Source organism: Typopeltis vanoorti, chromosome 23 (assembly GCF_054136105.1).
Source record: "Typopeltis vanoorti isolate ZY-2024b chromosome 23, IOZ_Tvanoo_1.0, whole genome shotgun sequence".
Lineage (NCBI taxonomy): Eukaryota > Metazoa > Arthropoda > Arachnida > Uropygi > Thelyphonidae > Typopeltis > Typopeltis vanoorti.
This window is the reverse complement of record NC_143571.1, coordinates 91,741,134-91,755,000: the sequence shown is the minus strand read 5'-3', so window position 1 is coordinate 91,755,000 and position 13,867 is coordinate 91,741,134. Positions and strand designations below refer to the sequence as shown.

At 36.8% G+C, this 13,867-nt stretch overlaps 1 protein-coding gene across 1 annotated transcript in view; it reads left to right on the top strand.

Annotated features, from left to right (window-relative positions):
- Positions 1 to 13,867, top strand: part of LOC150094061 (uncharacterized) — an 82,798-nt gene that overhangs the window by 43,190 nt on the left and 25,741 nt on the right. Inside the window, exons 3-4 of the mRNA XM_090413142.1 lie at positions 1 to 101; positions 13,676 to 13,787. The exon at positions 1 to 101 is cut by the window's left edge and continues 46 nt beyond it. Of these exons, the coding sequence (XP_090269268.1) occupies positions 1 to 101; positions 13,676 to 13,787 (213 nt within the window). The remainder of the gene's footprint in view (positions 102 to 13,675; positions 13,788 to 13,867) is intronic.

Genomic DNA, 13,867 nt, shown 5'->3' with positions numbered 1-13,867 from the left:
TTATGACAAAAATTCTTACTGTAGTCAGTTGTCATTTAGAAGCATATGTGAATGTCATGAAGGGTTTCTTCATGATGAAGCCAAACAACTATGTGTGAAAGGTAGGTTCTTGTATGCATTAAATTTAAAATCCTGAACCAGTATCTCAATTTTTTGCTTTCATCATTTCATATACTATGGAATGTTCAAATAGGTCTCAGATGTTGCCAACTGAGCTCATGTAATTAATATGGGGGGGGGGGGGGATGCTGTTATGGTGACTGTAATGAACAGCAGATGTATTCAAATATTATTTGGGGGGGGGGGGGGACTTTAAATTAATAGTAGCTGAACTTTTTTTTTTCTCCTAATAATCTCAGTATTGAGTTTAAAAAAAATTTTTTTTTTCTTCTTTACACCCTCTTATCCATCTTCCTTTATCTATCATGCTTTGGCCAAAGTTTTATGTGACTCCCTCCTATGAAAGGTCATAAACCTTAAACCTGTAGTATGTTAGTACTGTGGATGAGCTAATAATTTTTTTATTAATTTCATGTTTTTGTATTTTATTTATTTTTTACAAAAGCTGAAGCAAGATTTGTTTTCATCTATTATAGAGATGAAGAAAGAGAGCTTTCAAGAGGGATATGAGTAGCCAACTTGCTGTGTTTGTGTGGGTCGGTGGGAGGGGTGAAACCTGTCTGGAGAATGCATTTATTTAAGGACCTGAAAATGATCATTAACAATAGTGATAGTGTGTTTTTACATGATTTTTCATGACCATCTCACTAACTGCTGACTTAACTCGATGTTTTTTATGCATTGCTCAATAAAATGGACTCTTTAACAAAACTGAATAGGTGTGATAATCAGCTAATAAAGAATCCATCCGCCTGGAGGAACACAAGTCATACATCGTTAAACACAACTATGGTCATTCATGCTTGGCTGACCATGTTTTGGACACCACCCACAGAGTATCATGGAAGAAAACCACCATGCTCCACCACAGTAAATTCAAGAAAGAGAGACTTTTCTTAGAAGCAGCAGCAGCAGCTCTCAGAAACGACCAAATCTTAATAAATATGGTTGCATTAAGCTTCCGAAGATTTGGGAAACACTCATCACCAGAGGTCCCACTTTACATTCCAGGCCACCTACTACCGCCCTTAGAGGGCGCTCCACCTAGATAGAACTTTAGTGTCACCCACGTGGTTGGGCTTAGTATTGTAAGTTTTTGTGTGCATGTTACATTAATTGTTTTGTAATCCCCGTAGATGTCCTAGTGACTAGGATGAAATATAGGAAGTATTAAATTCTGTTTTAATTCTTTTTGAGTGTTGTAAAAAATCCATTAAACCTCCAACATAATAAAACAGTGGGAGGAAGCTTTTCAATGAATTGAGTTAATTTTAATAGCAAAAAGGGTTACACTTAAGACAGAGCCTTGGGGAACACCTTGTTCTTGATGATATGGTTGAGATAGCATTTCCCACTCTGACTTGGAAAGTTCGCCTGGACAGAAAGTTTTTAATAAATATAGGGAGGTGTCCTTTGAGACCTAAGTTATGGAGGTCTTTTAATATGCCATATCTCCAGGTTGTGTCATAAGCTTTTTCCATGTCAAAAAAGGCAGAAACAAGATGTTCTCGCTTCAGAAATGCATCTCTTATACATGTTTCTAACCGAACTAAATGATCTAAAGTTGATCGATGTCTACGGAAACCACATTGTGTATTGGAAAGAAGACTGTTGCTTTCTAAATACCAGAGAAGTCTGGCATTAACCATTTTTTCTAGTATCTTACAAAGACAGCCGGTCAGAGCAATGGGTCGATAATTATTTGCTTGTGTTGGATCTTTTCCTGGTTTTGGGATAGCAGTGACAATTGACTTATGCCAAGAATTTGGAAACTCTTCCTCTGCAAGTATTCTATTGTATAATAAGAGAAGAAGATCCATAGAAGATGATGGTAGATGTTTTATCATTTCATAATGGATGTCATCAGGTCTACTGCACTAGGGTGAGATTGTAGGAGAGCTCTTTTTAGTTCCTCCTTGACAAATGGCTGATTATATGGTTGAAGAATGTTGGTAGAAAAATTAAGCCTTTCTTTCTCTTGCTGCTCTTTCAGCATTAAAAATTCTGGAGAATATGAAGCTGTTGCTGAGATTTTAGCAAAAGTTTCTCCTAAAGTATCTGCAATATCTTTGGGATCAGCAAGAACATTTCCATTATAGTCCAAGGTGGACAAACAATGTGTATTATATCTGCCTTTCATTTTCTGGATTTTATCCCATACAATTTTTGGACTGGTCATTTGATTAATTGATGTAGTAAATTGGATCCATGATTGTTTTTGACTCTGATGTCTTACAAAACGTGCTCTGGCTCGAGCACGCTTGAAAGTTATTAAATTTGATGTGGTGGGGTATCTACGAAATATGCTCCATGCTCTGTGTTGATCTTTTTTAGCTGCCTGACATTCTGGGTTCCACCAAGGCTTTGGATAGACTGGAAATCGAGATGATATTTTTGGGATGGAGGTTGTTGCTGCCTGGACAATGCATTCTGTTATATATTTTACAGCTTCATTGATAGGTGTTTGACTGATGGCGTCAGCATTAAATTTTGCAAGATGAGAGAAAGTGTTCCAGTCAGCCTGGTCCATTTTCCATATAGGTATCCGTGTGGGTGAACATGGTTCCTGTGAAGACATTGTACAAAGAACAGGAAAGTGATCACTTCCATATATGTTCTCTTCAACGTCCCACATGAGCAGTGGAAGAATGGAAGGGGAACAGATTGTAAGATCAATTGCAGAATATGAGCGGGTAGGCATATGGAAGAAAGTATTGAGTTTATTATTTAGAAGGGAAAGGTTATTATCAAGAATTTTTTCAATGCTTCGACCTCGTCTATTAGTGTTGGCACTACCCCATAGAGTATTGTGACCATTAAAGTCGCCCATCAAAAGTATGGGTTCAGGCAGTTGCGAGATAAGGTTATCAATATCAATTTCATTTAGCTCAGCATTTGGTGGTAAATAAATTGAACATACTGTAATAAGGAATCCCACAGAGAAGCGAATCGCTACCGCTTCTAGAGGAGTATTAAGTTGGACCTGATGGAAAGGAGTATGACTGCCCACTAGGATAGCTACTTCTCCATGAGCAGGACCATCTCCAATTCTATCCTTATGTACAACAGTGAAATTCCTAAAGATACGGTCCTCATTGGGTCTTAAGTAAGTTTCCTGTAGACAGAAACAGAAAGGTTTGTGTTTCTGCAACAACATCTTGATATCATCAATATTCTGGCGGATCCCACGACAGTTCCATTGTAAAAATTTTCCTATTGTTTTGATTTTATTGACCTGTCTGGTTTTCTAGAGGTTGAGGGCTTACCTTTGTCAGATTTATATTTATCCACTATTTTTGGGAAGTATGGACGGCCAGTGTCCATCTCTTCCTCTGGTAGAGTGTTCAAAACATCAAATTTGTTAGGGTCAGTTGGTATGCTTAATTTGCTTTCAGTGGGTATCGAGGTATCCATTTTTTCTGTGCGAGTGTCTAGTGGTTTATCTTTGAGTGAAGTCTCCACCATAATTTTTTTGACAGATGAGTTTTCAGTGAATGGGACCATTTTTGAAGTTGTCTTTGGAGTAAGGCCATAGGTGTTGTGATTAATGTGTTCAACAGAGAAGCACTTACGATCGTAAAGTTCAGATATGGTGAAATTATCAAATGGTGGAATAGACATACATGTTTGAGTTGCTGTTTGCACTTTTTTAATTGTTAGTTTTTCAGCATAAGAGGATTGTAGAACAGGTGTAATGGTGGCTAGCTTTCTTTTTTGCATCTTGATATGTTATGTTTTGTTCTGTTTTTATTTTTTGTATCTCTTTTTCATCTTTCCATTTCTGACATGCACGAGAGTATGCTGGATGATCTCCCTGACAGTTGACACATTTAGCTTTTTTTTCACAACAAGATTTATTTTCATGTTCTTTACTACCACATCGAGCACAGGTAGTAGAACCACGACAGGCAGTTTGGGAATGTCCATATCTTTGACATTTAAAGCATCTCAGCGGGTTAGGGATATATATTCTAACAGGACAGCTGAGATACCCTGCTTTTACAGATGTCAGAGGTCTAGGTGTATCGAAAGTAAGGATGATGTTTTTGGTTGGGACCAGGCAACCATCCCTGCGTATCAGGATGTGTCTCACACCCATAACTCCTTGTTCTTTAAGCTCTGAACATATCTCCTCATTAGGAACCTCAAGGAGATCCCATTCTGATATCACTCCTCTACTGGAGTTGAGTGTTCTGTGAAGTGTTACTGCAATTTGTATTCCACCCATTGTCGTTGCTCTCAGTAGTTTCTCGGAATGTTGTTTGCACACTGTTTCCACGAGGATATCACCAGAACGTAATTTCTTGACAGTTTTGGGAGATCCTGCCAGTCCTAAACCTTTTTGGATAAAGAAGGGTGACATTTTCCCAATTGGTTTGTCACCTGTTGCATGAATGATTAAAAAGGTTGATACATTTTTGTTAGTATCCGATATCTTTTGTTTCTTACTTCTGTTTCCATAGGCTGTGTCTATATTATCAGTACTTGGTTGCGACTTTGTTAGGGTCCCTGAAACATTCGAGGATGAAGAATTCATATTTTAAGGAATTTTAATTCGTCGCCAAAGCTCCCCACCCACCACGGAGCCACACATGGACGCCCACTACCCGGCAAGCAAAGAATGCGCTCAGGAGTGGAACGCCAGGGCTACCCTGGATGCTATACCGGCACTGCAGCAGGTCTAGTATCCTGACCCCGGACCATGGGGTGAGAGACTTACTGCAACACTGTTGACCCTTGCAGGCAAGCCCACTAGCCGATTGATCCTGGCTGGGCCATCCAGGACCACCCGTCTTGCCGAAGCAGGGGCCAAAGTAGTGCAAGACTACCAGGATCCCCCTTTCCGGATGTCCACGGGTCGCACTGCACGGCAAACACGGCGGCAGGGCGTTGGATCCCAGTGATGGTGGTCTGGAAAAAGGATAGTGAAAAAGACTCAGGAGAAGTAGAGCAAAGAATACGGGAAGAAAAGCAAAGAAAAAGAGGAAGAATGAAAAGGGCCAGTACCATCACTGGGAGGTCCCCTCCACCACGAACAGGTGCCCCACATGGAGGGGAGGATACTAAGGCAACTGATGTGAAGTCATTAGCCTCTCTATACGAGTTCCCCCTGAAATGAATATACCTCATGTGCAAACTTTGTTTGCTTACACTTGGATAAAGGATTAAACCAAGAATATAATTTCTTGGCATCTTTAATTTATAATATGACCAAGCAGAAAAACTTTCAACAACTAGCAGACATTGTTCAAATCTATTTTTACAGACAAATCTGAAATTAGAAATGAAACTTGATCAAAAATAAGAGGCTTCTAATGTGAGAGTGCTGTGGAGAATTAGTATGCTGAGAATCTGGCATCAGTGGCAGGATTTTTTTATCTTTATAAAATGAAGATATTAGAAAGGCACTTAACATTATTATTATTATCAGCAGGGCTAATGTTATTTGTAGTCACTTAACTAGAATGGGGGGGGGGGCAAAAGGTTAGCATAATGTGTCAAGAAAAAGATTAAGATTTAGGTGGAATCTACAGTTAGTGTAGAACCTTAAAAGTCTAAGAAAATAAGATCTAACAATATTGAAGGATTGATATTAGTATATTAATTTGCTTGGCACTAGCAAACCATTGAACATAAAATGTTGAGGGATAGATGAAATATTTCTGAAGAGATTTGTCTGAAATTTAGTGCTTATTTGGGATTGGTGGTTGTGGTGTGGGGGGGTGATCATTGTACATGATCATTTGCAGCTTGCAATTGTGCCACTGCATTAAGTAGTTTTATCAATATGAAAAATCATAAATTTTCAGGTACAGTAGTTTCCCCTCCCTTCACGTATCTTCAGGTTCACTTTCCGTGGTTTCAGTTACCCACGGTCAACCCCAGTCCGCAAATGTTAAATGGAAAAAAAACAGTTCATAAGTTTTAAATTGCATGCTGTCCTGAGTAACATGATGAAATCTTGTGCTGTCCTGCCTAGGATGAGATTCATCTTTTTTGTCCATCCCTTAGTAGCCATCTCAGTTATTAAATCAGCTGTGTTGTGGTATCACAGGGCATGTGTTCAAATAACCTTATTTTATTTAATAATGGCCCAAATTATTAGTTCTTTAGTTATTTTTTTAATCTCTTGCTGCCTAATTTATAAATTAAACTTTATCATAGATATGTATGTATAGGAAAAAACATAGCATATATATAAAAAAAAAGCTAACTTTTTAAAACCACATAATATCAGAGTAGCATTCAAGCCAGTCAACACTATTCAGAAATTTTTAAGATCAATGAAGAAACCCTCATCCTTTCTACAAGTACTCTGGAGTATATAATATACCTTGCTCATGTGGTATTAGTTACGTAGACCAGACCTCTAGAAGCTTCGAAACAAGAAAGAAAGAACACATAGGTATGTCAGAAACGACAGACAAGACATTTCAGGCCTTTCTTGCCACTTTGCCTCTACCAACCATCACATTGTGGGATAAGAACCTTATGCCCTATACAGAAGATAACTACCATTCAAGAACCTTCAAGGAAGCAGCTACAGTTGCCCACACAACTGAAAACCTAAACAAGAATCAACTTCTAACCTTACCAGAAATTTGGAAAGTTTTAATTAGATCATTAAACATCAAAGAAATGAACTTTCATGACAATTACATCATGAGTCATAACAAATAAATCACGTTCCCGAGACATGCGCATTGTCTCGCACAATACTAATTTTTGTATGAATTAGAACCATCAGTTATAAACTAGTCTGTTACCTTCATATAGCTTACTAATTTTGTATTCCCTGAAGATGCCGATAGAAAAATTGGCAAAACATGTAGGAGGATAAATTAAAAGCAACTTGACTAACATTATAAAAAAAGTGTAATAGTTAATATAGCATATATAAGTTTTAGTACTATCCACAGTTTCAGGCATCCACTGAGGGTCATGGAATTGTTAATTGTAAGAGATTTATTTTTATTTAGTGATGTTTATATGTTTATATAGAGGATATTATCATAATATTAATCCTAACGGCTGGGCCATTGTTTAAATATAGGATTTTTTTATTTATTTAATCCTGTATATAGAGATGATCTCTGTTCAACAATTATTTTTTTTTTATTTCCGAGTGTACCTATATATGCACAAGAGTTCACTCAGATTGGTGTAATGACCTCCTTTTTTACTATTTCTTTCAGAATCCAAATAAATCACTGACTCAAGACCAAAATACAAAATAAATACATTTAATATAAAAAAAACAATATATATACACTTCAAACAAATATTACATAACTAACTATTTAATTGGATCCAAGGCTTTTTAAAAAATAAACTTACACTTAAGACTAGACTAAACACTTTGTTTTCACATTGAGAAAATGTTCATAGCAAGTTTCTCTCTTTCTGTCAAGGCCCTTTTCCAAATATATATGACTTTATTCTTCATTTTCACATTTCACAGTATCCTCTTTCATCACTCATGTAGCACACATTAATTCTTCCTAACTCAGTTCTGTCTCCTTTCCAGTAAAAATAATAGTTAGATGTGACGTCCTTAAGACAGATGAAACTTCCTAATCAGAGTTTTTTCGAACATTCCTTTAGAACGTAAATAACAATTTCTTCTTTTATTCACTAATAAGTATTGACAGTCTTAACTCTTCCACTTTAAAAAAAAAACTTGCACTTCTGATTCCCTTTTCGGAATCTACTATAAATCTTCCAATTAGCGTTTCCTCCAATATTCCTTTTAAAACATCTATTTCCCTTTTATTTATCAATACTTATTCCACTTCAAACTTCATAGTTCCACGATTCCTTTTTTGGAATATACTATTAATTTTCTTCCAACTGTCACATAAAAAAACTCAATTTCCTCCAAATCTAAATGTCTGCCTGCTTGTGTTCTTATTTCCTTCCGAACACTTCTGTTACTATGATACCGAACGCTTTCTGTCAACTGTCAATCACACATCGACCTTCTCGGCGAGCATGCGCACTTCATGAAAATGGCAAGCAAGAAACTAAATATAATGGCTCACACGTGTCTCCGTTAGCGACAAGAGAATGTCTTCATAAAACACAAAACTTAATATTTTAAATTACAATAAATTTGTTTAAAGTAACACAACTATTCAAATCCGGTAAGTACATCGATTTTTTTTTAAATGCTTTACATTTCATTTTGACAAAACAATTTCAATAACAGCACATCGCAAGTGCCGACAATGCATGTTATGAAACTAAAACTAATAAACATTCTAACATAAACATTACGTAAAAATATTTAGAATTTTAAATTATGATTATTTTTACAGAATGATAAGGAGGGACTACTGTATCATCATCATCATCAAATTCCTGCCATGTACCCTCAAGAGGTATATAGGATGTGATAGTACTACATGAAAAATTTACATCATTACTAACTTCCTATCTACAATTTTCCTCCAAATTTGTATTATTTGGAGGAAATCAGATTTTATGCTTCTATCGTCTAAGGCACAAGCAGTGATGACAGCACAGTGATAAAAAACACTGACCAGGCATGCAATCAGGAATACATATCCATACTTGAAGTAGAAAAAGCCATCAAAGGCTTGAAATGTGGAAAGGCAGCAGGAGTAGATGATATTCGACCAGAAATGCTGAAGTATGGTGGTATAAGAGTCTTACAGTGGCTGCACTGCATAGTTCAGAAAGCCTGGACAGAAGGACGAATTCCCGATGATTGGAGTAGAGCTCTCATAGTACCCATATATAAAAAGGGAAATAAAACTGAATGTGAGAATTACAGAGGTATTTCCCTACTGAGTGTTCCTGGCAAGATCTATGCAAGTATACTTGAGAAACGGTTGAGAAGAATTGTGGAAGAAAAGCTTGGTGAAGAACAAGCTGAATTCAGGCCAAATAGAGGCTGTCAGGATCAGATCTTCACTTTACGACAAATAGTTGAGAAAGCATGGAAATATAACAAAGATCTGTATTTAAGTTTTGTTGATTTGGAAAAGGCATGTGACAAGGTGCCAAGAGAGAAGCTATTCAATACGCTTCAGTTATATGGTGTCAATGGGGCATTATATCAAGCAATACTTAGTCTTTATTTGAGTTGTAAGTCAGCAGTTAGAATTGAAGGAAGTACAGGACGATGGTTTAATGTTAAATCTGGTGTGAGACAAGGATGTACATTATCCCCTCTGTTATTCATTATCTATATGGATCACATTATGAAGGAATGTGGTATTAAACCTGATATCAAAATTGGAGATGTTAATGTCAGCTCTTTGCTTTATGCGGATGATGTTATACTTCTAAATAAATCCGCTACAAGTCTGCAAGATTCTCTGACTAAATTGAATAGCTGTTGTAATAGATATGGTATGAAGGTCAGCAATAAAAAGACAAAGACAATGAAAATAGGCAGAATCATTGAAAATGTCAACTGTGTTGTGAATGGAGAACCTGTGGAACAAGTAAAACATTTCAGCTACTTAGGCACAATTTTTACTGAAGATGGTAAACTAAATATAGAAATAGACAACAGAATCAGCAAAGCTGGTATCGTGGGAAGTCAACTGAATAAATTCATATGGAATAAGAAAGAAATTAGTCGGAACACTAAATTAGCTGTATACAAGACTGTGTTCAAACCAATTTTAACTTATGGATCTGAGAGCTGGGTCAGAAGTAAAACACTTGACCAAAGACTAGAGACCGCAGATATGAGAGTCCTGAGAAAGATTAGAGGTGTGAACAGATGGTATCAATGCCAATATCATATTAAAAATGAGGATATTAGGAAAGAACTTGACATTGTCAGCATCCAGGAATGCGTTAGCAGAGCTAATCTCAGATGGTATGGTCACTTAAATAGAATGGGAGAGGAAAGATTAGCAAAACAAGTGTTCTCTGCCAGGTTGGCAGGAAAACGACCCAGAGGAAGACCAAGATATAGGTGGATTGATACGGTACAAAGTGCCTTAGACGATAGAAATATAAGATCTGATAATGTTGGAGTCTTGACAAATAACAGACTGATTTGGAGGAAAATTGTAGATAGGAAGTTAGTAATGATGTAATTTTTTCATGTAGTACTATCATATCCTGTACACCCCTTGTGGGTACATGGCAGGAATTTGATGATGATGATGATCGTCTAAGGCACTTTGTACTGTATAAATCCACCTATATCTTGGTCTTCCTTTGAATCGTTTTCCTGCCAACCTGGCAGAGAATACTTGTTTTGCTAATCTTTCCTCGCCTATTCTGTTTAAGTGACCATACCACCTGAGATTAGCTCTGCTAACACATTCCTGGATTCTGACAATGTCAAGTTCTTTCCTAATATCCTCGTTTTTAATATGATATTGCCATTGATGCCATCTGTTCATGCCTCTAATCTTTCTCAGGACTCTCATATCTGCGGTCTCTAGTCTTTGGTCAAGTATTTTACTTCTGACCCAGCTCTCATATCCATAAGTTAAAACTGGTTTGAACATTGTCTTGTATACAGCTAATTTAGTGTTCCGACTAATTTCTCTCTTATTCCATATGAATTTATTCAATTGACTTCCTACCATACCAGCTTTGTTGAATCTGTTGTCTATTTCCCTATTTAATTTACCATCTTCACTAAAAATCGTGCCTAAGTAGCTGAAATGTTTTACTTGTTTAACAGGTTCTCCATTGACAACACAGTTGACATTTTCAACGATTCTTCCTATTTTCATTGTCTTTGTCTTTTTATTGCTGACCTTCATACCATATCTATCACAACGGTTATTCAATTTAGTCAGGGAATCTTGTAGCGGATTTATTTAGAAGTACACCATCCACATAAAGCTAAGAGCAGACATTAACATCTCCAATTTTGATATCAGGTTTAATACTACTTTCCTTCATAATGTGATCCATATAGATAATGAATAACAGAGGGGATAATGTACATCCTTGTCTGACACCAGATTTAACATTAAACCATCTTCCTGTACTTCCTTTAATTCTAACTGCTGACTTACAACTCAAATAAAGACTAAGTATTGCTTGATATAATGCTCCATTGACACCATATAACTGTAGCGTATTGAATAGCTTCTCCCTTGGCACCTTGTCATATGAATTTTCTAGATCAACAAAACTTAAATACAAATCTTTGTTATATTACCATTATTTTTCAACTATTTGTTGTAAAGTGAAGATCTGATCCTGGCAGCCTCTATTTGGCCTGAATACAGTGTGTTCTTCACCAAGCTTTTCTTCCACTACTCTTCTCAACCATTTCTCAAGTACTTGCATAAATCTTGCCAGGCACAGTAGGGAAATACCCCTGTAATTCTCACATTGTTTTATTTCCCTTTTTATATATGGGTACTATGAGAGCTCTACTCTAATCATCAGGAATTCGTCCCTCTGTCCAGGACTTCTGAACTATGCAGTGCAGCCACTGTAAGACTTATAACACCATACTTCAGCATTTCTGGTTGAATATCATCTACTCCTGCTTCCTTTCCACATTTCAAGCCTTTGATAGCTTTTTCTACTTCAAGTATGGATATGTATTCCTGACTCTATGCCTGTTGAGCTATCACTGCTTGTTTCATTTAGCAATTTCTCGAAGTAATTAATCCATACTTCAAGGATATCTTTTTCTCCCGTTTTCATGTCACCTTTATCATCTGTAAATCCTTTTACAGCACTCTTTCCTCAATTTCTAAGCTTCTTCAACAACCTCCAGAATATTTTGCCACCTTCTTGATATTTATTTTCTATGTTTTCTTGCCAAAGTCCTCCCATGACTTTTGTTTAGCCAGTTTTACACAGTGTTTAGCTTTCTTACATTTGTCTCTGTATTCTCTGAGAGCACAAGCAGACTTATTTGCCAGGAACTTTTCTTTTCCTTCACTGCCTCTTTGACTTCCTGTGTCCACAATGGAGTTCTGATTTTTCTATCCTTGCAGACAACCTCACCATATACCTTTCTGGCTGAATTAATCAGGGTTTTCTTCAAGACTTGGCACTGAATCTCCAAGGTTTGGTTCCTGTTCTCAAACGCTTTCATTTTTTCTTCAATACTCTCTGTGTATTTTAGTCTACAGTGTTCACATCTGAGAGCTGCTCAACTTTTATTCACTTTAAAACTTTCTTACATGTTATTCTTTTCAATATGAATTTCAATTTTATCTTGCTGAAGACTAAATAGTGATCACTTCCAATTTCAAATTCTCTGTACACTCTGGTGTACTGCACCAGGGAGAAAACATCACTATCAACAATAACATAGTCAGTGACACTTTTCTTATTCCTTGCTGCTTCTCTCCATGTGAATTTGTGCACATTTTTATGTTGGAACATGGTGGTACTAATAACTAGTCCATGTCCTGAGCAGAAATCCAACGAGTATTTGCCATTATGATTAGCTTTGCTCTTTTCTCCAAATTTTCCCGAAATATTTTTGTATGTCTGACAATCATTTCCTACTATGCTATTTAGATCCCCAACAAGGACCAGGTTTTCCTTTTTCATTGTGTTAGTTGCTTTCTCTAAAGCCTGAAAAAATTCCTCCATTTCTACCCTAGTAGAACCTTCTGTGGGACCATAGGTACACAAATAAGTCTGATTGTCCAGTTCCCCATTCCGATATTTGCCCACATCACTTTACTTGAAACTACCTACCATTCAAGAAGATTAGCCTCGTATTTAGTGTTGAATACTATAGCTACTCCTTCTTTTCCTTGATTGTCATTGCCTGAATATAATATTTTGTATTTATTGTTCAGAAAGATCTCACCAGTTTTTGTCTTTTTTGTTTCAGTAACCCCTGTTATGTCGATCAGGTACTTATCTAATTCCTCAGCTAGCTCCATTTCTTTGCCATTCAGGCTTCTTATGTTGATAGTACCGATCTTTAACTTTTAAAGATTGGTACTTTTCGCTGTTTGCCCTGGTTCCCTGGCAAAAACAACGGGGGCCTTGTTTAACCGGGCGACGTCCCAAACTGGGCAAAAGTGTGGTTAGTAAAGGTGTTAGAGCTGGGTTCTTTACTTTTAGAGTAGTGAATGAGTGGAATGCGCTCCCTGAGTCTGTGGTGGATGCTGTGACAGTGAATGAGTTTAAGGCGAGGTATGATAGATACTGTATGAATGTCAAATAGTTGTGATGAATATGATTTGGGGCCTCCCTCGATGAGTCTAATGACTCCCTGGAGTTGCCCGTAATAATAATAATAAAATAATAATAATAATAATAATAATTTTGTATTTTGGTTTAAGCAATAAGAATACAATTTGGTCGGCTAAATCCCAAATTCCCAGCCCATCCTCGTTCATTCAGTATCCAGGTAGATACCCAACAGGGAACACCACGAGAAGGTGAGGATTGGACATTAGGTCAGAAGCCCTGGTCGGTTCTCCGCATTCCTTTAATGGTTCTGTGGAGGTCTCCTCTCAGTTATACAGCTTTGACCCTTAAGCACCCCCTAAGGGACTACTGTAGTGTTGTATAATAATTAAACTTAAATAGTTAATATTCTTTTTTTTTTTTTTTTTTTTCTCTCTAGTGAAAACCAATTCAAAAGGTGTAAATGTCACGCTTCCTACTGCGGTTGGACTGTCATTAGCTTTTTGTAGTGTATTATGTTGCTGTGTGGCTGTGTGGCATTTGTTACGAAGGTAAGTACATTGATCATAGAAATTAGCATTAAGTGATTTATTATAAAGTTTTATATATGAACATTGGTGTAGTTGCAGTG